The sequence below is a fragment of the Lampetra planeri genome, chromosome 62 (assembly GCF_965212315.1).
Source record: "Lampetra planeri chromosome 62, kcLamPlan1.2.h2, whole genome shotgun sequence".
Lineage (NCBI taxonomy): Eukaryota > Metazoa > Chordata > Hyperoartia > Petromyzontiformes > Petromyzontidae > Lampetra > Lampetra planeri.
This window is the reverse complement of record NC_136168.1, coordinates 1,485,366-1,509,067: the sequence shown is the minus strand read 5'-3', so window position 1 is coordinate 1,509,067 and position 23,702 is coordinate 1,485,366. Positions and strand designations below refer to the sequence as shown.

Sequence of the window (23,702 nt, the reverse complement as noted above, 5' to 3'; positions counted from 1 at the left end):
TCAATTCTAGACACCCATCCATCAGATTCACCATGGAAGTGGAGAAAGACGGTAAACTACCATTCTTGGATATTCTGTTTGAGAGGAGTCCTGACGGTTCCTTGGGACATTCTGTCTACAGAAAAGCCACCCACACAGACTCCTACTTGAAACCGGATTCCCACCACCACCCATCTCAAAAGAACTCTCTCATCAAAACGCTATACCACAGAGCACATGGCATTTCTGACAAGCACCACCTGACCGGTGAATTAAGACATGTACATCGGGCCCTCAGGATGAACGGATACTCTGACCGTACTATCCGCCAAGCTGTCTCTCCCACCACACAGAAACAGCCACATGATACTCCGACCAAAACCATCACGTTACCATACATAGCTGGCGTGACCAAAAAGATCTCCAAAATTCTAAACAAACATAAGATCCAAGTCCGATTCAGTACAGTGCATAAAATCCGTGATCTGATTCCATCTGTGAAGGATGTCGTTCTTGACTTACAGTATCCTGGAGTCTACAAATTGAGTTGCATTTGTGGTGATTGCTACATTGGAGAAACGAAACGTCATGTTTCTGATCGTGTCCGCGAGCACAAGTCAGATCTGAAACACGGCAGAACTGATTCTTCTGCCGTGGCCGATCATTGCTACAACTCGGTGGGCTCTCATGAAATTGTCTTTTCCGAGACCAAGGTTCTCTGCAAACCTCCCGGCTACCATCAAAGGTTTGTACACGAAGCCATACAAATATACAAACACAGACATAATTTCAACCGTGATGATGGGTACAAACTTAGTAATCATTGGAAAGATGTTATCAACCACGCAAAAAAGACTTAATCACAAATTTTTTGGACCATTTTATCTGACAGGCACTATTTTACTGTACTTTACCGAGTGTTAACATCCCCAGTTATTTTAACAGTACTCTCTTCATTGTTCAGCCAGCATTGGTATAAACATGGGCATTTTCGTTCTTTTGTCTATCATGTGTATCAGACCCCCCTCCCCCCTCTCTCTCCATTGTGTTGGCGTGTGCAGTAATTGGCCGCTTGCGCACAAGCGCTTCCACGTCCGTCGCCCACCCTTTTGGCCTCGCCCCCCCCCGCCCCCCCCTCCCTCCCGATACGTTCCATTCATTGGCTACCATAGTCTGATGAGCTCCCCCTAAGTTTGTACCCATCATCATTTTCGTTCTTTTGTCTATCATGTGTATTAGACCTCCCCTCCTCCTCTCTGCCCATTGTGTTGGCGGGTGCAGTGGCTGGCCGCTTGCGCACAATCGCTCCATTGTGTTGGCGTGTGCAGTAATTGGCCGCTTGCGCACAAGCGCTTCCACGTCCATCGCCCACCCTTTTGGCCTCGCCCCCCCTCCCTCCCGATACGTTCCTTTCATTGGCTACCATAGTCTGATGAGCTCCCCCCTCCCTCTCCCTCCCCCCTCAACTCGCTTTTAAGGGATTACATCTTGAATCATTGCCTCACTTGATACGGCTGGTCTGGCTGTGACGGTCCCACCTGATGACGGAGACTTGTGTTGCCTCCGAAACGTCGTGATTTTTGTTTTTATTTTATTTTACTTTCTACGTGACTTTACCGAAAAAACCTAAGAAGATAAAGAGGAGAGAAAGACAACCCTTGTACGAGTCCTACACATACAATGAAACAAGAAAAGGTAAAAAAACAGAGCAATGTAATAAAATACACTATTAGACATTATTGTAAAAAAGAAATCTATCCAATGTGTTAGTGAATTTTTTCAATATTTTAGGCAGGAAATTCGTTTTTAAATTTACATTTTTATCTGGGGGGGGGGGGGGACTCCCAGACCCTTTGGAAGATTTGGTCCCCCCCAATGTTGACTCCATGGCTACGGCCTTGATAGTTTTACAGACTGCTACTCAGCAAACGCGCGTCATACGGAGAACTTTCAACGGCACGAGGAGGCCTGCACGCAATCTGTCGGCTTACCTTTGCCATGCTTGATCATGTTGTTGGTGTGCAAAGCTATTTCAGGCACAGACGAAGTGTGTATTATACTTCCAAGCTTGTGATTGTCTGCAAAAAGGCGAAGGAAATGTTCCGTCAGTGCGATCAAGTAACTCAAGTAATTCTTACTCGCAGCAGATAGGACAGCAGCACTCACTGGGTGTCAACTCCAGGACAAAGTAGCTGGAATCAACAGGCACTAGTGCGGGTTCGTTCCACTGCACAGGCGCTAGCGCGGGTCTATTCCACCACACAGAGTGGGCGGGGATGGGGGGTCTCACCCGGATCTTTCTGAACTCCAGGTCTAAATTAAAAAGGACCACTGAGCTATGTGCTATTTTTCAGAAGCGACCTGCCCACAAGTGATAGCTCAATGAAGTGGATTATCACGTGGAAATTTGTAGCAGCCAAATACTTTAAATGTGGAGAGTAAACCAGAGAATAAGCCATGCGATCATGGGGAGAGAAAGGCACGCAAACTCCAAATATACAGCAGGGTCGGGTTCGAACCCACGCATCCTAAATACCAGGCGAGGTAATTAACATCTCGACACCGTGGCGCCACCTTGGTCGTGCCGGTACACACCACACCATCACCACCACCACTGCTGGCGCCGCCGCCACGGCGACTTGGCTCTCGTGTCAGCAGTAACGCGATGCTCTCGAGCACCAATCGGCCGCCATTTGACCCGATCTCGTCTCGTCTCGGAAACTAAGCAGCGGTGAGCCCGGCGAGTCGTTTGGATGGGCAACCATCATGCGCAACCCGGTGCTGTAGGCAGTACGTACGTACATACCGTATGTTGATTCGAAGGGATCTTTTTTTTGCCAGTATCAAAATGGAAAAATAAGAATACGCTCTGATGATATATATGCATTGTGTTTTTTTATACTGATTGACCTACACCAGATACAGCTTTCTTTATGACCCTGTCTCACCAGTGTTGGACCATAGAATGCCATGAGGCAAACAGTTTAAAGGCAATGCAAATATCAAAGTATTAATAGGACAATCTAAACACAAAAGCAGTTCAAAAGAAATTATTTTTCAATATAGAGGATTTAAAAGTACATAGCTCCCAGTGGCTTCCTAATACCGGAAGGAAGAGTGTTCCAGACGGCCGCAGAAACACGTCTGAAAGCACCGGTTGATGCGGTGGCTTTCTTTGTTCGATAGCCAGCCAAAAGCTTCCGCTGCTGCGAGGATGAGTTCGCGTGATGGTTTATGCTGCTGCGTGCAGGGCCGTATTATCCAATAGGCAACGTAGACAACTGTGCCTAGGGCCTACTCACCCACTCACCCACCCACCAGGGCCATAGTATCAATAGGCCACAATAGGCACTGTGCCTAGTGCCTATGAAAAAAAGTGTGACCATGTTTTTTGTGTGTATGTATGTGTGGTGGCCTCAAGGGGGCCACCACAGTGCAGAGGCAGTGCTGCGTGTGAAGTGGTACTGTAGCGGCTGGACGAAGTACTGCGTGAAACAAGCAGAATGACAGTGGCGGTAGCAGTAACATGGACAGCAGCAGAACCAACTGTAAAAGTTATCACTGAAGGCCTACAATACAGAAGTGCCTAGGGCCTTAAAAAACCTTAATCCGGTTGTGGCTGTGCGGCGGTGTTGCAGGCAGCAGAGGGCACTATCAAAATTAATTGCTGTATTGTACTTCTATTACACTTCCCGCCTTCACCAACCCCACAGTGACCAGGGCGGTGAAGTATTGTAAGGAATAACCCACACGACCCACAAGTACAAATATCGATGGGATATTTGTACTTGTATGAAAATTACGAATAGGCTTTACCCTTTCAGGCAAGGGTAAATCTTAACACAACTAATGTTTTATTGCCCGAAAGGGTAAAACCTATTCTTACTATTCATAATTTTATACTGGCAAAAAAGGTATCTCATGAAATAGCTGTTCACCCCAAGCTGTAAATACTCTGCTACGTCCATTGTCTTTGTACTGTTCACTTTTGGCATTCTCTGGTCTGACACTGGTGAGACGAGGCCATAAAGAAGGCTGTCTCTGGTGTAGGCCAAAGTAACAATATTATCAGAGCATGTTTGTTTGCATGTTCACCACAAATACTGTGTGCAGTTAATACGGACTTGATTTCTTGCAAAAGGTTTCTATTTAGTGTTTGAACATCTTAACACCTCCTGTTGTATTGCCAGAAAGGGTAAACCTATTCTTGTTTTTCATACTTTGATACTGGCAACAAAAGGTCCCACAGATATTGCTACGTGTGTGATGTCGACAATCGTGGAGACAATACCAATATGTGCCTCGTTAAAAAAATAGAAACAACATAAATATCCAATTCAGTCCAAAATGTAGAGAACATCAAGCCGGGTGACCCTGAAACAAACGGAAAAAACACCACTTAAACAACCATGGAACATTAAAGTAACACAATTATTACATTACTAGCGGGAAGTACCTGGCGTTGCCCGGGCGAAAAAGACACACACACACACAACGACTTGGACACACACAGACATCGACGCACACACACACATGGACTCACACAAACATCAACTTACACACACCCATTTTGATTTAAAGCTTTCGTGACTGCAGTGATTCATATTTTTGGTTCTTTCGGTAAAGTCACGTAGAAGGGAAATAATAAAAATAATATAAATATAAAACAATAAAAATTCTCACGACGTTTCGACTGCAACACAAGCATGAATAATATTGGTCGCGAAAGCCTATGTGTTAAAAAAACAAGCAATCATCATCAGGTGTGAAATCCACAGCAAGAACATTTTAAAAAAGTGGCGGTTTTTCCTGACGTCAGCACCACGGACAGCGATTTGGCAGTTGGCCAGATGGACGAGTCCATCTATGTTCGGAAAAGAGGAGGGGGAGCAGAAAATGGAATGCGGTCTGAAAGTCACCGTAAGCGTGAACACAATCAATTAAGACCCGAAATGGTTTATCAAATCCTTCCAATGATTGCTAAGCCAGAATCCATCTTCTCGGTTGAAATTGTCTCTGTGTTTGTATATGTGAATAGCCTCATGAACAAACCTCTCATGGTAGCCAGATGGCTTGCAAAGAACCTCTGTCTTGGAGAAATCAATGTCATGTGAGCCCACTGAATTATAACAGTGATCTGCCACGGCCGAGTGGCAGATTACACACACCCATCCACTTACACACACACATTTGAACTTTTCAATTTACTAACTCAGTTTGTTAAGATTAGTTTTCTATGTATGCAATGTTAGGTAAAGATACAATGAAGAGTGAAAATGCAAACAATTGTTAATGCACCTTTGAGGATCAGCACACTGTATTTGTAGTGCTAAACTTTACGCGGACAACTTCTTTTTCCGTCATCACTTTATTTTCATCAAACTCAGCACAGTCCACAACCACGGCCTCAGCGCGCTCTCTGCTCGCTCGCCGCGCTCCGCTGGCCTCGCTCGCTCCATTCCCTCCCTCTCTCTCTCCGTCTCTTTCTCCCCCGACTCTCCTCTCTGCTTCGCCCATCTCGTCTTCGACCGTCTCGCTCTCCCTCGGCTCCTCTGTCTCACTCCGACTGCCTCTCCCTCTCGTCTCCGTCTCATTCCAACTGTAGCTCTCTCTCGGCTTCTCCATCTCACTCCGACTGTCTCTCTCTCTGTTCCCGTTCCACAGCTAGCCTATCCTTCGTCTCATCTATTCTTCTCCTGCTCCGCTGCTACCCTATTATATCTCTCATATCTTCGTCTTCTCCGTCTCTCCTGCTAACCTATTCTTCTTCTTCTTCTGCTCCGACCGTCTCCGTCCAGCTCCCAGCACAACTCTCTGTCTCACTCTCACGCTCCCATATTTATCCCCGTCCTCATTAATTTCCAATTAATTAACCGGCGTCCCCCCGACGCCCCGCGCCCGCAGCCCCCGCCGCCACCTGCTCCCATCCCCAGACTTACTGGCGCCACCTTGTCCCTGACAACAACCGGCCAATCACTGCCCTGCATCCCATAATTACCTAACGAGCCGTCTCTCTCCGGCCGTTGTCCCCCAGCAACACCTGCTTGTCCTGATACGACCCCACTGTCCATAACCCACGCGTGTTTACAATTTCCCCCCTTGTCGCGCGTTAATCCACTACATATTTAAAGGTGAAGGTCATACTTAACTTGTATGATATGCCTTTGTCTTGCATAGAATGCTATGAGTCATAAGTAAATGGTTTATGGTATAAAAAGACGTAAGTATTTGTACTGTAGTCTTTATTACTGTTGTTTATAATAATCTCACAGGGTGTAAAACAAGCCTCACCCAAGGACGCTACACTTGGCGTCACAACCAAGTCCTTAAAAACCTTGCGTCCGCCCTGGAGGACAAGCGAGCTGTCACCAACTCCCTACCACCCCCAGCAGCATCACACCACTTACGGACGACCTTTGTCCGCGAAGGGGCTAAACCACCGAAGAGCGGCTCTACACCATTAGAGCGAGACCAGCTGTGCTTGGCCCGCGATTGGAAAATGCTAGCTGACATTGGCCGGCAACTTGTGTTTCCTCCGGAGATCGCAACCACCACCCTAAGACCTGACATGGTGCTCTGGTCCCGTTCGCTCAAGAAGGTATTCATCATTGAGCTCACAGTACCCTGGGAGGACTCAGTAGATGAGGCTTATGAGCGAAAACATCTGCGCTATGCCGATCTAGCTGCCGAAGCACGGCATCATGGCTGGAACACACAAGTCCGACCAGTGGAGGTGGGCTGCAGAGGTTTTGTGGCAACATCTACAACCAAACTGCTTAGAGACCTGGGAATTAATGGCCAGAGCCAGCATTCGGCAATCAGAGCTGTATCAGAGGCGGCAGAAGGCAGCAGTCAGTGGCTCTGGATGAAGAGGAAAGACCCCAGCTGGGCCCCGAAGTGAGAGGGCCAGGAGGTATGCGGTCAACAATGCTTGACTCAGGGAGGACGCCCCTGCCATGCATAGTCCCATGGGATGTTGGCTATTAACAACAAGGCAACTCCTATGACTAATTGGGAATGGGACGCAAGCGTAGGATTGATCACCCTGTCGCTGGCCGCCTTTGGGGAGGGTGTATAGTGTGAAAGGCCGAAACACCCTAGGAACCAAAGGTACACTACTGACGATGCGCTCCCCAAATTTCACCAGGCTCACTGTTCATGAGCTCTTGGAAGTGCTTGCACAAAGGATAGTAACATCTCATCCTGTGTTCTTGGAATCTGTAGTAAGGCGCTTGAGGAAGCACAGACGGTCTATAATTTGTAATAAATGGGGTAAATGGGGAAAAGGGAGGTAGGGCAGGTAATGGTCGTGGCGAAATAAGAACAGCACGTGGGCGGTGCCGCAAACAACCGCTGGCAGCCAGACCGCCGACAGGACACTTGACAGGCATGGAGGGAGGCAGGCAGGAGACTTGGGGATGGAGCGATAAGATGTGGGACGGCGAGGAAACCGCGCTGCATGAGCGCCATCACCAAGAATCGCTGGCAGCTAGGCTGCCTTAATGGTGGCCGGCAGGCACGGGTGCAAGCAGGAGACCCGGGAAGGAAGCGATGTGAAGGCCCGCACAGGGCAGCGAGGTTTGGGCGCGGCTCAGCGAGCACCCGCCGACAGCCAAACTGCCCCCCAGCAGGCATGGGGTAAAGTAGCACACTTGGGAAGGGAGTCGCGCCCCCAACCAAAGCAAGAGCCTCTCCTAAGTAATGATACACCAAATAGGGCCTCTCCAAAATATTTTAACTGCCACTTATTGCTGAGACGCACCCCGCTATCAAAGAGCCTCTTTGTAAACAATGTTTCTGGTCTTGCCTGCTGCTAATTTAAATGTTTGTCATTGCCTACACGAGAGCATCCAACATAAGTTGGCCATGAAAAAAGCACGGAGTTGACAAATTCAGTCCCACCACTTTTCAAGATTGTTCTTGCGCCTTGTTAATGGACATCGCAAAGCTGAGCTGGATGGGGAATTGAAGCCTCCCAAATTCAAAGACTATGTCATTTGGGATTATAGTTATTCGAGGGAGAAATACGTCTTCACCTTTAGAACTGCCTGTAATGGTTGTAGCTTCGAAAGCCTTTTGAATGTAATTCTTTGACAATTAACCTTGTGCCATTGCATAGTCTCGGTGGGTCCAAGTTTCTCAATACCAAGACAGGTGCCAGAATTTTTAGTAGTAGTGTGGTGGAACACCCGGGAGCTGCAGAGAATTCAACTGGATAGTGAACAATTTGATCATGGTCCAACACTGAGTCAATACACTTGGACTCTCCAGGTAATTTGTGCAACAACATGGAATTGATTATGTGAAGAGCATAATTTCCTGGAGCAAAAACGGCCCTCCTGTAGCCAGATAACCACTTGAAAGTGTTGTTGTATGTTTGGGTACACTTTTTCCTCCAGTTCCTGTTCCGAAGTGGAAAGGATTCCTTTAGACATAGTGATAAGTCCATCTGTGCCATCAGCAAGAATACTGCCATTTCCAATGTCAAAAAGAGCTTCAGCAAAGTGGCCTGCCTCTTGGTCTCCATGGAGATATACACTCATGTTTGTATTTAGTCTCAGTTTCATCACGTGCCTCCAGAGGAATGATGACTTGATGCAGGCATTTAACTCATCAGCTTTGGTTCCTCGAAGTACAACAGGTAAGGTTTGTCAGAAGTCACCAGCCATGAGAAAAGTTACACCACCCATAATGCTGGAATTGTCAGAGGTCCTGCAAAGTTGTGTTGACAGCCTCAAATGCTCCCTTGTGGGACATGGTGAATTCATCCCACACTATTGATTCACAATTAAGCAGGACTTGTTCAAGGGCAGTCCTCTTTGAAATATTGCAAATAGGGTTTTCTTGTTGGGATAGATCCATAGCGACATCGGGGATGTCACTGTATGATGCCTGCTTTACCATAGCACGGCATGCGTTGCACCGCCATCGCGAACACCCTAGGCCTCGGCAAGGTTAGGGTAAAAGGTAAAAACAACGAGCCTGCCTTCATCCTACCTTTTACCTTACCACAATACAATCACTCTACCCTTACCTTTTACCCTTTAGCAAGGTAAGGTAAAAGGTAACAGGTCAAAAGCAACGAGCATACCTTTACCCTATGTTTTACCCTTACCCCATATAAATTACCCGATTACAGGGTAATTACTGGGGTACTACACATGAAAAAGGTTTATAACGGTAAATGTTATAGGTAGAGCGCTTTATTCATATATATGTAGGGGTGTCAGGGGAAGGATTCCCACCAATAGGTGGGTTAGTGGGAGGGGTGATCAAGGAGATATAAGGAGAGAACGGGCGGGAAAAGGGGGACTTTTGCGGGAACAATATTGGGACGGCTGGGGACAGGTGTGGATGGAAGAAAAGGATTAAAGGACGAAACCCCTGCAATCTCGTGTCGGCTCTCCTTTACATATATATTAAAGGGAAATTAGTGAATATGTATGTCTGTTCAAAATGTTTAGCATACTTCCCAACATGTGTAGGGCTGTTACGGGAGGGCTGTAAGTGCATACGATCCAATGGGTAACAAACACAGTGGGCGGAGTTACGGGAGTACACGGGGGGGGTGCCCGCAGCGACGTCCGCATCAGGCAGCCTGGGGGGTTGTGATCCTGATGGGGGGTATAAAGGGGGAGGACAAAGAGAGCTCGGGGCTCAGTCTGGGAACAAAGGAGGAAGAGTGAAGATCCTCTAGCTAGAGCCCTGGACTCCCCTCGACGCCGCCCTTGTCAGGGCTGCAGAGGAGCGAGCCAGAGGCGTGGTTCCGTGAACCAGGGTTAGACCCTGGGACTCCGGAGACCGTAGCCCGACTCACCAGTGTCGGGCCAGTTAGCCTCCCCTAGCTCGTTAGAGGAGGACTTGGGGATAGGTGAGATTAGCTAGGGGGTATCCCCAGTTATCCGGGTGAGGGGGCCGCTACCCCCTCTAGTGTTGTCCTGTACCGATAAGCTGAAAATAAATATACGTGTGCCTCAACCTGGGTGTCCAGCGTCTTCACCGGTACTTCATCTGGTGTCAGAAGTACTACGGACATGGAAACACGTCAGACAGCTCGAGCCAGAGTACCGGAGGAGGACACTGCTGAAGTCGTTGAGCCCGAGGCGGCTCACCAAGACATGGCGCAGCCGGGGGCCGACGCGTTCCTACCGGGGCATCGGCAGGAAGAGGGGCCGCAGCCAGACGCGCTACGGCTGGCTCACGAGAGACTGGCGGAGCTACTGTACGCCGCTGCCGCCACGCTGGAAAACATCACGCGGCTGGGGGCTGGTGGTCCACCACGGGGCGAGGGGAGCCGTCAACCTGAGCGCCTTCCCGCCATTTCTGAAAACTCAAGCTTTGAATTTCCCGCCATCGTCACGGCAGCTGCGGAGGGCGTGGCCGGGCTCAACCTTGGGTCCGACACCGCTCTCGCTGGGACAGCTGCGTCATCTCCTGCGGAGGGAGCGTCATCACATCCGCGACAGGCGATTCCATCTGCCATTCGCGCCGACGCACAGCCGAGTCCCGGGGATAGCAGCCTACAGACGTCCAAGGCGAACGCTGCGCTACAACAACGGCTGCCTCCGCTTAAAGAATTTGTTGGTGCAGAGGGCGACTGGGGCGGCTTCCAGCGACGCTTCATCGCCCACCAAGAAATGGCAAGGTGGTCCGACGATGAAGCCCTCTGCGCGCTGCCGGCGCTCCTCGACGCAGACGCGCTCGCCGCCCTCACATCGGCGCCGAAAGAGAAGCGGTCTACTCTGCCGAAGGCACTACAGCTGCTGGCCGGGGTCTATGGACCTTCAGCGGAATGCAGAGAGCGGTTCTACGAGCGCAAGCGGGGTGAGAAGGAGTCGCCCCTGGCATACAGGACGAGCCTCCTAGCGCTGGCTAAGACGGCTTTTCCCCGTATGGACGACGATGGCGTGGACGCGATGGTCACGGAGAAAATACTCCTCCTGGCAGACGACCTGGACATCGCTGTCGTCGCACAGGAGGACGCCGAGATGACCTCTCTTCAGGCGGCGCGCCTCCTTCACGCCAACCTTCTGTCCCTGCGGCGGAAAGCCAGCAGGGCATCGGCAGGGCGTGCGGTGGCTGCAGCCACCCTTCCGACGGAGGAGCTCTTCGCCGTCGACCATCGACGGCAACAGGCGCAAGAAGTACGGTCGGCCCGGGACGGGTCAAGCCGTTTCAACCGCCCGTCGTCTCCACCGGGGCTCCCGCGGTGTTTCAACTGCGGCGTCCGGGGCCACGTCGCCTCGGGGTGCCGCTCTCCTCGACAGCGCGGGACGACGGCTCGACGGGACGCCGGGCCTCCTCCTCCCAAGCTCCAGCAACATGACCCGGCGAGTCGCGGCACCACACATGTTTGGCCAAAGCACCTACCCGTTGCACGCTCTCGCACCACAACAAACGGGGGGCCGATGTCGCGTTGCGAGGGGCTAACGCGGATCACTGCGGGGACTCAAATCGAGCCCAAACAGTGGTCCGTGTTGGCCCATCGCGTGGTAGCCGCGTCGTCAGGGTCGTCGGCCGTAGTCGGACACATTGACGGGGTAGAAGTACGCATCTTGGTCGATACGGGGGCATCGGCGACAATCATTTCGGAATTAATTTACAATATTCTGCCCGTACAAAGCCGGCCTTTACTGCCGGTTAACGTCCCATTCTATGCCGCTAACGGGGGCTCTCTCGGCATCATGGGACAGATTCGAGCGCAAATTTCTATTGGGGACATCAAATTGTCGGGGCCGATTTTCGTTTCCTCCTCGCTGGCGGTTCCGTGCCTGCTGGGGACGGATTTCTTAGGTAAAATGCCCATTCGTATTTTGATCGACCAAGGATGCATTGAGCTTCCATCGGGGCGGCGCATGGCGTTCCTGCCATCCCCTGCGGCAGCTCGGTCGGCGTTCGCGACGGTACCGGCGTTCGTCGTTAAAACTGTTCGTGTGCCGCCGGGAGCTCAAATGCTAGTGCCTCTGAAACTTCGTAGGCCCTTCGCTAAGGGCATAGGGGATCAGGGTGTTTTGCTGGGACCGTCTAGGGCCGGGGTTAATGGGCCTCATTTGATTCCGGCCCAGACCGTCGTAAGAGGGGACGGGGACCCTTTCATCGCGGTCCTCAATGTGGGATCGCAGACGGTGGTGGTTCCTCAAGGGACGGTGCTCGCTCACGCGACGCCAGTGCCCTGCGAGGAACCTGTCGCGAACCACGTTGGCACTGCTTCCCGGATGCTCCCACATTCGGACAGCGATGAAGGGTGGATCGACGCGCTTTGTGCGGGATCGACGGACCTGACAAATTCAGAGCGCCAACAGCTTAGAACGCTACTGAGGGAATTTTCCGACGTTTTCAGTCGTGATAAATATGATTTGGGTTGCACTCACCTGCTGCGTCACCATATTGACACGGGTGACAGCGCGCCAATTCGCCAAAATCCGTTTCGGTTAAGTCCCGCCGAAAAGGACCATGTCAAATCGGCTGTTGATGACATGTTAGCCGCCGACATCATTTCTCCCTCCACCAGCCCGTGGGGAGCGCCGATCGTCCTGGTTAAAAAGCAGGACGGCTCGTTGCGGTTTTGCGTTGATTTTCGGCGCCTTAATAAAATTTCGGTTGCCGACGCATACCCGCTCCCACGGATGGACGAATCGCTGGACGCTTTGGCGGGAGCGCGATTCTTCTCCACACTAGATTTACTTTCGGGATTCTGGCAGCTTCCTCTGGACGATGATTCTAAGCCTAAAACTGCTTTCCGTACACCGCACGGCCTGTTCCAATTCAACCGGTTGCCGATGGGCTTACACTCAGCGCCGGCAACTTTCCAGCGATTGATGGAATTGGTTTTGGCTGGATTGCAATGGGAATCGTGCCTGATTTATTTGGATGACGTTATTGTCTTTGGTAAAACTTTTGATGAACATCTCCAGAGGTTGCGGGCGGTTTTCCTAAAGATGCGGGCTGCTAATTTGAAATTTAAGCCCCAAAAATGCCATTTGTTACGCGAGTCGGTGCGTTATTTGGGGCACATCGTAGGGCGCTCGGGTATTGCTACCGATCCCGCCAAAACGCAGTGTGTCAGCTCCTGGCCGACTCCCACCTCGGTGGGAGAGGTCAGGAGTTTTATTGGCTTCGCATCATATTACCGACGCTTCGTCGCTAATTTTGCAACGATTGCCAAACCCCTACACGCGTTAACATCTAAAGGGGTTCGGTTCCACTGGGGTCAGGATGAGGAAGCTGCTTTCTGCTCCCTTCGGGACGCGCTGGTGAAGGCTCCTCCCTTGATTTACCCAGATTTTTCGAGGCCGTTTTTGCTCGACACCGACGCGAGCAACACGGGTATTGGAGGCGTGCTTTCCCAGGTGGTTGACGGCGTGGAACGGGTGGTCGCGTACGGCAGTCGGGTGTTGTCTCCAACGGAGCAAAGATATTGTGTCACCCGTAGGGAACTGTTGGCAATTGTCTATTTCATCCAACAGTATCGCCCATATCTGTACGGTCGGCATTTCACCGTCCGCACAGATCATGCGGCACTGCAGTACGCCCTGAAGGTTCAACAGCCATCGGGACAATTGTCCCGATGGCTGGAGGTCCTCCAGGATTTCAGTTTTGAAACCACTTATCGTAAGGGCGTTCGCCACACCAACGCTGACGCTCTGTCACGGATGCCAACCGCCTCCGAATGCGCATGTCTCCTGGGGTCGGGGCGTTGCAAGCCAGTAGGGGACATGATGGTTCCGGTCCTGGCGGCGGCCGCCGACGATGAAACGGTAGTCCCCATTGATATCGCCGAACAGGGGAGAGATTCCCTGCTTGGATTGCCCGTTGATGAATGGGGGCGCCTCCAGTTGGAGGATGCCTCCCTCCTCGCGTTGCGTCGTCGCGCCGGGGAGAGGGGGCGTGTGACGGGTCATGCCGACGCATGGGAAACCCATGCGGGCTTGCTTATGCATTGGGACGGGAAATCCCAGCGTCACCGGCTGGTGGTCCCTTCTGGCCTACGAGGTAAGGTGGTGTGGGCTGCTCATGAGCGCCTCCTCCACCTAGGTACCCAGAAAACACTCGCCTTGCTCCAGCTGAATTTTTTTTGGCCGGGTATGACAAAGGATGTCACTGATCTGTTGGCGGCATGCCCTCAGTGTGCGCAGCGCAAACCACCGGCACGGGAGTCGAACCCGCCCTTGCAATCCATCCAGGTCTCCAGAATAAATGAACTGGTCGCACTGGATATTCTGGGGCCATTCCCCGCCACCTCCAGGGGAAATAAATATTTGCTTACTGGGGTCGAATATTTTACGCGCTGGCCTATGGCCTGGCCCCTGGCGAATCAGTCGGCAGCAGCCATCGTCGACGCCTTTGTCCAAGGTTATGTCATGGACAAAGGTGCCCCGGAGCGGTTGTTGACCGACCAGGGTAGAAATTTTTCGGGGAAACTCCTAAAACAAGTCTGTGATCTCCTGGGAACGAAAAAAATTCGAACCTCCCCCTATCACCCGCAAACGGACGGGATGGTCGAGCGTCTGCATCGCACCATCACGTCTATGTTGTCGCAGCAAGTTTCGGACTCACAGGCTGATTGGGACTTACATATTCAAGGGGTTCTAGCGGCATACAGATTGGCTCCCCATGCTGCGACGGGGTTTTCACCTTTCTTTCTTATGTATGGCCGCGAACCCGACCCACCTGTTCGGGCACAGTTGCAGATCCCCGTGCCGCTGGGCAAATCTAAATTGGACGATCACGTTAAATTTAATCTTGACAAACTGACTGAGGCGCGGGATGCGGCGAGGCTAAATTCTGACAGGCGTCAGAAGGCGAACGAGCGCCTCAGACTGGCTCGCGCGCACGTGCTGCAGTGGAAGCCGGGGGACAGGGCATGGCTGCACTGTCCCCAGGTACCACTCGCGACCTCCTCTAAACTCGTACGCCCGTGGCGGGGCCCCGTCGAGGTTGTTGAGGTTTTGAGGCCTCAGTGCGTTCGAATCCAATGGGGGAGGCGCCGGTGGTTTGTACACCCCTCTAGGCTGAAGCCGTTTGTTGCGGTGCGGGGGCCCACGCCACGCACGCGAGGCCAAGCATGTGGGGGGTCGACCGACTCGGAGGGTCCGTCGCTGCTCTCGCCTGATGTGTTGCCGGCTGTCCCACCCACAGGTGTACCGGGAATGACGGGCTCACGCCCTGGAACCCCCACAGGTGATGCCGACAGTCGCGCGACTCCAATCGCGACCTCACCTCGAATGGGACAGCCGCCACCGGATGGTCCGCCGTCCGGGGTTGCCCCGTGTGACGGGCCTGCGGCAAGGACGCGCGCTAAAATGCGCAGACTCTTATAATATACAGCAGGAAGAAAAAGAAAAAAAAAACTTTTCTTATTTATTTTCCTTCACGTGTCATGGTTACTGTATGCTGCGTCGGTGGTGTGCTCCTTGCACACTGAGTGTGTTGTGTTGTGTGGGCGCGGTGTGTGTGTTGTGGGTGCGTTGTGTGTCGTGGGTGTGCTGTGTGTGATGGGGGAGTTCCTGGCTAGTTGTACATACGTGCTTACGGATTTCGTATTTATGCGGGGGGGGGGGTGCGTCGGACATTCCCTTCGGGGGTTTGGTTGTTGTTCTTGTTGTTGTTCTGCTATTTGCATTTTGTTGAAAAAAATGAGGCACACACGGGGTCGAGGGGTAATTGTTCCTTTATTTGGAATTGTTGCAGCCGGGACGGCTGCGAGCTGTAATGGGGGGGGTGATGTAGGGCTGTTACGGGAGGGCTGTAAGTGCATACGATCCAATGGGTAACAAACACAGTGGGCGGAGTTACGGGAGTACACGGGGGGGGTGCCCGCAGCGACGTCCGCATCAGGCAGCCTGGGGGGTTGTGATCCTGATGGGGGGTATAAAGGGGGAGGACAAAGAGAGCTCGGGGCTCAGTCTGGGAACAAAGGAGGAAGAGTGAAGATCCTCTAGCTAGAGCCCTGGACTCCCCTCGACGCCGCCCTTGTCAGGGCTGCAGAGGAGCGAGCCAGAGGCGTGGATCCGTGAACCAGGGTTAGACCCTGGGACTCCGGAGACCGTAGCCCGACTCACCAGTGTCGGGCCAGTTAGCCTCCCCTAGCTCGTTAGAGGAGGACTTGGGGATAGGTGAGATTAGCTAGGGGGTATCCCCAGTTATCCGGGTGAGGGGGCCGCTACCCCCTCTAGTGTTGTCCTGTACCGATAAGCTGAAAATAAATATACGTGTGCCTCAACCTGGGTGTCCAGCGTCTTCACCGGTACTTCACATGCAACAAACTTGAAATTTGGCATGTGGGCAGCTTCCAGACTGTACACAATGCAAAAAGTATAAAAATAGACTTTTGTATTTTGGGGGGGGGGGGCGCAATAATGGATATATTTTGCACTGCAAGTGAGCGGTGACGTCACATCTGTGATGTCACCCATATGCGGCAGCGTTACGCCCCCCCCCAACCCTCCGCGTAGGCCGTGTATTAATCCAAGACAAGAATCCAAGTCTCGGGCAATGCTGGGTAAAGCTAGTATAGAATACTCAATGATTTCAATTTTAAATGGAGGCCACGGACTGCGCTACAGATTTTTTAGCGAGTGGTAGACAAGGTATTTACCGGGTAATACTTCGCGCTACCCTTACCCTACCCTTGACTTTATCCCTTGGAATGTCAACACCTTTACCTTTTACCTTTACCCTTTTACCCGGTAAAAAGGGTAAATTACCTTACCTTGCCGAGGCCTAGTACACCCCGTGGGCGGGTGTAGTACCGTCCCTAGTGGGGCTTGATAAGTGATGGGATAGCGCGAGCACCACTAGGCCTCGGCAAGGTAAGATATAAAAGTTAAAATGTAAAAAAAACAAGCCTACCTTTACCTTACCTTTTACCTTACCACAATACAATCACTCTACCCTACCTTTTACCCTTCAGCAGGTAAGGTAAAAGGTAAAAGGTAGAAAACAACGAGCCTACCTTTACCCTACCTTTTACCCTTACCCCATACAAATTACCCGATTACAGGGTAATTACTGGGGTACTACTACACATGAAAAAGGTTTATAACGGTAAATGCTGGGTAGAGCGCTTTATTCATATAGAATACTCTCGATTATTCCAATTTTACACGCTTGTTGTTGTCGCTGTTGTTGTTGTATCCTCAAATCTTGTAACTCAATTGTAACCCACTTCCCAATGTGGTATCGACTGCAAAATTGGTATTCTTATGTCATACTGATGACAGCACTATATTATATCATTAAAAATATGTTTTTAAACATTTTTTTTAGATGTTATGTTTCGGCTTGGGCCTAAATTGTCCACGCTCAAACTGACGTTGGCTGTAAATCGCCACGGCCCCTTACGTCATGACAAGCTTCGGGGCCACTTCCTGGAGTCGTGGAGTTCTGCCATTACGAGTACATCTAATAAAAGCGTGTTTTTAAAAAAGTTTCTTTTAAATATTACTTGTTATATGGAGGCCACGGACTGTGCCACTGAGCTTTTAGCGGTAAACAAGGTACCGTATTTACCGGGTAATACTTCACGCTACCTTTACCCTACCGGGTAATTCTTCCGAGCTACCTTTACCCTACCCTTTACCTTACCCCTTGGCATGTCAACACCTTTACCCTTTACCTTTACCCTTTTACCCGGTAAAAAGGGTAAATTACCTTACCTTGCCAAGGTCTAGGCACCACGCATAGCGTGCAGTGGGGGCTCCCACAAGGGGGAGTGGGAGAGTGTCAGCCCAGGGGCAGCGTTGCCCCGGGCCATGGCACTCTGGTTGATCCCATAGACATGTGATCTGGAGTGTCCACAGAGAGGGCCCCAGGTGGGGGAATAAGGGGGTGATCACGTGTCCAGTGAGAGCTCTCGAGAGGGATTGAGAGGGAGCTAGAAGGCGAGAGCAGGCATGTGGGGCCAAGGGCGGAGCGGCCCTGACCCGGGGAGGATATAAGGAGGATGCGGTGGAGACGCTGCCAGCAGAGCAGGGCACCAGCCGGCCGCTCGACGCTTCGTCGTCGGCAGAAGCGTCCCTCCTGGAGGCGCACGGTCGCCTCGCAGAGCTCCTCTTTGCTGCGGCTTCGCTCCTCGCGGAGATAAGCCCAGCGGTCTCGCCGGTGATGGAGGGAGCGGCGATGCCGCTTGTTGACGGCGACTCCGCCGCCATTTTACATTTCCTCACGAATGCCAACTTGGCGAGATGGATGGAGGCGAAGACGCTGTGGGCATTGCCTGCCGCCCTTGACGATGCCCTTGCAGCATTTATTGCCATCCCACCACCAGAAAGGTCCATCCTCACACAGGCATTCGACCAGATGGCGTCTATTTACGAGCCTCCGGCGAATACGTGCCACAAATTCTCCACGCGACGGAAGGGGGAGAACGAGTCGGCCCTCGCCTTCCGTAGCGCGCTTTTAGTGCAAGTCGTTTTTCCTAAAATGGACTACGATGGAATCGACGCATTGGTCCTCGAGAGACTGCTGGCCTTCGCGAAAATCCTTCACACCATCCTTCCAGCTGAAGATGATGACGTCTTGTCTCTTAAAATCGCTAAGTGCATCCAAGCCCAGCAACTTCTACAACGGGACAGGGCGCTGGTGACATGTGCCGTGTCCCGCACGGAGCCAGGGCCGCCGGATGGAGGGGAGCCCCTGTCGGCATGCGCGTCGACTCGGGGTGGTGGTGGCCGGGGTGACGTTGGCACGCGATGGACGGACGAGCAGCAGCGGCCAAGATCGTCTCGTTTCAGAGGCGGCCATGTCACCTGCTATAATTGCGGCCTGCCGGGGCACGTGTCATCTGGCTGCCACATACCACAACGGCATCCCCCAGCATCACCGCCATCCTACGCTTCCCTACACCCTAAGGCGAGTCACGACGCACTCCACACTCGACCCCTGGCCTCATCTCACCCGGTCGCGCTTCGGTATAGGGGAGTCCTATGAGAAATCGTGAAGTTTGTCAGCTCCGACCGGGATCAGTGGTCGGAGCTGGCCCATTGAGTGGTAGCAGCGGCCGCGGGTTCATCTGTTGTGCTTGGGTTTATTGAGGGTGTGGAAATTAGGATGCTTGTCGACACAGGTGCGTCAGCAACTATCATCTCGGAGTTGATTTAGAATATTTTTCGCTTTAAAGCTTTCGTGACTGCAGGGATTCATCTTCTTGGTTCTTCCGGTAAAGTCACGTAGAATGGAAATAATAAAATAATACAAATAAAACATAATAAAATAATATAATAAATGTTTTACTTTTATTATTTTATTATTTCCATTCTACGTGACTTTACCGAAATAACCAAGAAGATTACAATATTTTGCCCAATTATTAGATTTCAGACCCTGTTGATGCACCGTGTTTCGCCGCTAACTGCGGCTCATTGGGTATTATCGGTCAGATAACGGCCAAGGTGTACATCGCTGATGATAAAGTGACTGACTTTGTTGGTTAGCTGGGTTGGACACCACGGTCATCCAGGAGGATACGGTGTTGGCTCATGCGATGCAGGCACGCCCAGAAGGGAGCGTCATCGGGAATGTGGGTTGCTGAGCCTTACACGTGAAAATCCCGTGATGTGGATGAAAGTTGGATTGACAAACTGTGCCCTGAAAGTGGTACCTTGTCCGCGGACCAGATAGGGAAGCTGCAGGATGCTCTTGCGTGAATTGTCGGATATTTTTAGTAATAGTAAATTTGATATTGGACGTACGTCGCTCCTGAGTCACGATATTGATACAGGTGATGTGGCCCCTATCCGGCAGAATCCCTCCAGGCTGAGCCCAGTGGAGAAGGACCATGTTCGGCTGGCGGTTGATAGAATGTTGGCCGCAGACATCTCACCATCCACTCATCCCTGGGGAGCTCCGATTGTGTTTGTGAAGAAGCACGATGGTAGCTTACGATTTTGCATCAATTTTAGAAAGCTTAAAAAGGTCTCTGTTGCGGATGCGTATCCCTTGCTACACATGGATGATTCGCTGGATGGGTTAGCGGGAGCAAGTTTCTTCTCCACCCTGGATCTTTTATCCGGGTTCCGGCAGTTGCCACTTGACGATTTCTCGAGACCTAAGACGGCCTTTCGTATGCCCCAGGGATTGGTCGAATTTAACCGGCTTCCTATAGGACTCCATTTCACGCCGGCTACGTTCCAACATTTGATGGAACTGGTCCTGGTGGGTCTCCAATGGGACTCGTGCTTGATATATCTCGATGACGTATTTGTCTTCAGCCACACTTTTGACAACCATTTGCTCTGTCTGCATGCTGTCTTTCTCAAAATTCGTGCGGTGAACCTTCAGTTAGAGCAATTTTCTCCCTCTGGCGAACCTTAGCGAGGAGCAGGTTGAGAACAAGGGTATTTCCAGTACCAGCAGGTGCATCAAGGAAAAATATGCCTCTTTTTAGTCTCAAGGTCTTCTAAGATTCTTTGTGCATCCATCAGCTTTGGTTAATTTTCCTCAATAAAGTGAAGCTCTAAACCATCATAGGATATTTCACGTAGGATCTCTTGAGCAAGGGCATGCAGGTTGTCCATGTAGGGTGTTGGTAGTCCAATAGACGTGATGTCTTTTCCACCAATGGAATGAAGTTTGTCCTTAAGGAGAATGAGGGCCTGGTTAAAGATGACACCAGAAAAGGTGACGTCGAGTATGGATTTTCTCGTTGAGCTCTGTGGAGGATGTCCTCAATCATGCCTTCTTTGTATTTTTGCCAGAGTCCCATTCATGGGGATAGATGGGCTGCAAACTTCAAGAATTATGCAGAAGAGCAATCTCAGTTTAGAAGGGGACTGCCTAACAGAAGCTTCTGTCATAGCTTTATCAAGATGCTGATCATCAAGAATTCCACGACGATTGCAAGCTTCCCTGTATGTTTGACAGACAACTCCTTCCACTTTTTGGTTCTTTCGGTAAAGTCACGTAGAAGGGAAGTAATAAAATAATAAAAATAAAACATAATAAAATAATTCTCATGACGTTTCGGCCACAACGCAAGCAGCCGTCCTCAGGTGAAAACCAGGTCTGTCTGGAAGGACGTAATAAATCCACCCAGCCCCTCCCCACTCTCCCCTCTCCACCCAGCCCCACCCCTCCCATTTTTGGATGCACGACGGACGGACGATAACAATAATCCCCTGTGGGCTGGTGTAACCAGGAGGTTTCTACCAGTATGATATTAATAGGTTAGATAACGTTTTTAAAGCTGTAAACAATTTTCTACAAAGTCCTACGTGTTGACATTTTAGACTCGGATATTATTTCTGTTGGCAAGGCCCCATTGGGTGAGGCAGCTGTTCTACAAGAGATCCATAGAGTTACACAGAGAAACAGAGATACATAGAGATCCATAGAGTTACAGAGACCCATAGAGTTGCACAGAGACTCATAGAGTTACACAGATCAATAGAGTTATATAGAGATTCAGAGTTACAGAGAGCCGTAGCTTTACATAGAGATCAATAGAGATATATACAGTTATAAAGAGATCCATAGAGATCCACAGAGCAACAGTACATAGATCTATAAAGTTACATAGAGATCTATATCATTACACAGAGCTCCACAGAGTTACAGAGAGATCAACAGAGTAACATAGAGGGCATATAGAGACATGCGTGTGTGTGCGACTGGGGAGCGGTGGTGTAGTGGTTAGCGTACTGCGCTACGAACCTGATGACACGAGTTCGATTCCCGCTCATGGCCAACACCAGTGACGATTATCTGAACTGGTCCTCCCCTAGGTCGACTGAGCCTCAAATGAGTATCTAGTTTGGTGTGTAAACATCGTCACTGGGGAGACAAAGGCGGTCGGGCGTGGTGTTGGCAACCCGCCCCCTTGCGTCCCGTGCTGGCCTTAATAGGTGCTACTCACTAAGGGTACATGTCCCAACAGTCTGTTATGGCTATACGGGGGGATCTTTGTCTCAGTGTTTTTGTGCGTCTGTACGCACTGTAATTTCAGAGTGAATCAACGGTCTCCGATATGGGAAGAGGAGATGAAGGCTGTGATGTTGGATGTAAAAAGGGGACAAGGGGATTCAACAGCGCGGGGAGAAGAGAGAGGGGAGAGAGAGGTAAGAGCGGTGTGTGGATGATCCCTTATGGGTGGTGTGTGAATGGTGTGTGGATTTTCGCTTATAGATGGTGTTTGGATGGTCCCTTATGGGTGGTGGGTGGATGATCTCTTATGAGTGGGGTGTGGATGGTCCCTAATAGGTGGTGTGTGGATACTCCCTTATGAGTGGTGTGTGAATGGTCTCTTATGGGTGGTGAAGCATAATGCTGTGTGGAAGCTACCTGGTCTGTCACTCCACACCAAGCTTCAGGTCTTCTCGGCCACAGTAATTCCCTCCCTTCTCTACGCTTGCTAAATGTGGACTCCCCCTAATGGAACATCTTCGCTGGTTCGAAACATTTCAGCTGGCCTGCCTACGATCTATCCTGGGTTAGACCAGGCTGGATTGTGTGAGGAGCTCACAAATCCTTGAAAAGATCTGGACAAAGTCTCATCGGTGAGTTCTTCCGGCAGGCAAGGGTGCGTTGGCTAGTCATATAGCCCGCATTGCCCAGTTACCGCTTGCCTAAACAGCTTTTTTTCAGCCGGATAGAGAGGGATAGACGGGCGCAGCACGGGCTAGAGAAGAGATGCAGTGATGTGGTACAGGAGGATGTAGAGCTGAGTGGACTTGCCGATGACTGGTATCAGCAGTGTCAAGATCGGCCTCTGCGGAGGCGGTTCGTGAAGGACGCTACTGGGCAGTTGGAGGCAGTCGCCCACCAACAACAACGGAGGGCGGAGTTGCGATGCTCACAACAACGAGTGGAGCGCCGGGCGGCAAAAACACAGCAAGTTGGCACAGTAGGGGGAACAATTGGTGCATCGACCAGTCATCTGAGTCAGCCGACCTATGGCACCTGCCCCGTGACCTCCTTCCAGCAGACATTCGACACTTCACTTGTCCTCAACGTGTACATAGCCTGGCACAAGCGCTGTGGTGGCATCACCGCCACTTATCGACGAATGGCGGTTGTTTATGCGTGGCATGTGGATGGTCCCTTATGGGTGGTGTATGGATGATGTGGGGTGTTTGTCAGTACTCTAGTACCTGGGTTCGTTAACAATAAGGAAGGCACAGACGGTGCGTGCGATGTTCCCTCTGGAGCCAGGGCCGCAGCGTTCACCGGCACTGATGGTTCCATCGGTTTCTCCTCTGCGGCTCAAACAAAAAAGGCAGCAAACAAGGCACGTGAAAATATTGTGCCACGGTCCTCAAAACTCCACCAGCATGGGCTCGTTGTTCACCCAGTGAGGTGCGACGATCCCCTCATTTCAGACTTGAGCCCAAAAGTTAAATAAAACCGTTCGTTCGTGGATTCAGACAAACGTCCCAAGAGTGGGTGGGGACCCCTCCCCAAGGAGAGTCTTGAGAATCGCCTGGATATTTCACCGCACAAATTAAGGGCAACAAGCTCGGAGTTTTAATGCCGAGGGAAAATATCGTGTCCGCGATTGGTCTTAAGAGGCGGGTGGTGTGTGAATTTTCCCTTATGGGTGGTGTGTGGATGATCCCTTCTGGGTGGTGTGTGGATAATCCCTAATAGGTGATGTGTGCATGTTCCTTATAGGTGGTGTGTGAATGGTCTCTTATGGGTGGTGAAGCAAAACGCTGCGTGCAAGCTACCTGGTCTGTCACTCCGTACGAAGCTTCAGGTCTTCTCGGCCACAGTCATTCCCTCCCTTC

The 23,702-nt window shown here is 51.1% G+C and overlaps 1 protein-coding gene across 7 annotated transcripts in view; it reads right to left on the bottom strand.

Moving 5' to 3' along the window:
• The window catches only part of LOC144736678 (uncharacterized), a 94,127-nt gene that overhangs the window by 35,961 nt on the left and 34,464 nt on the right, over positions 1-23,702 (bottom strand). For 5 of the 7 annotated variants that reach the window (XM_078619268.1, XM_078619267.1, XM_078619265.1 and 2 more), the window contains 2 exons: positions 23,067-23,177; positions 1,971-2,057 (listed from right to left, as the gene is read on the bottom strand). In XM_078619268.1, the coding sequence (XP_078475394.1) occupies positions 1,971-2,057; positions 23,067-23,177 (198 nt within the window). The remainder of the gene's footprint in view (positions 1-1,970; positions 2,058-23,066; positions 23,178-23,702) is intronic. The other 2 variants (XM_078619266.1, XM_078619270.1) reach the window with 1 other exon arrangement.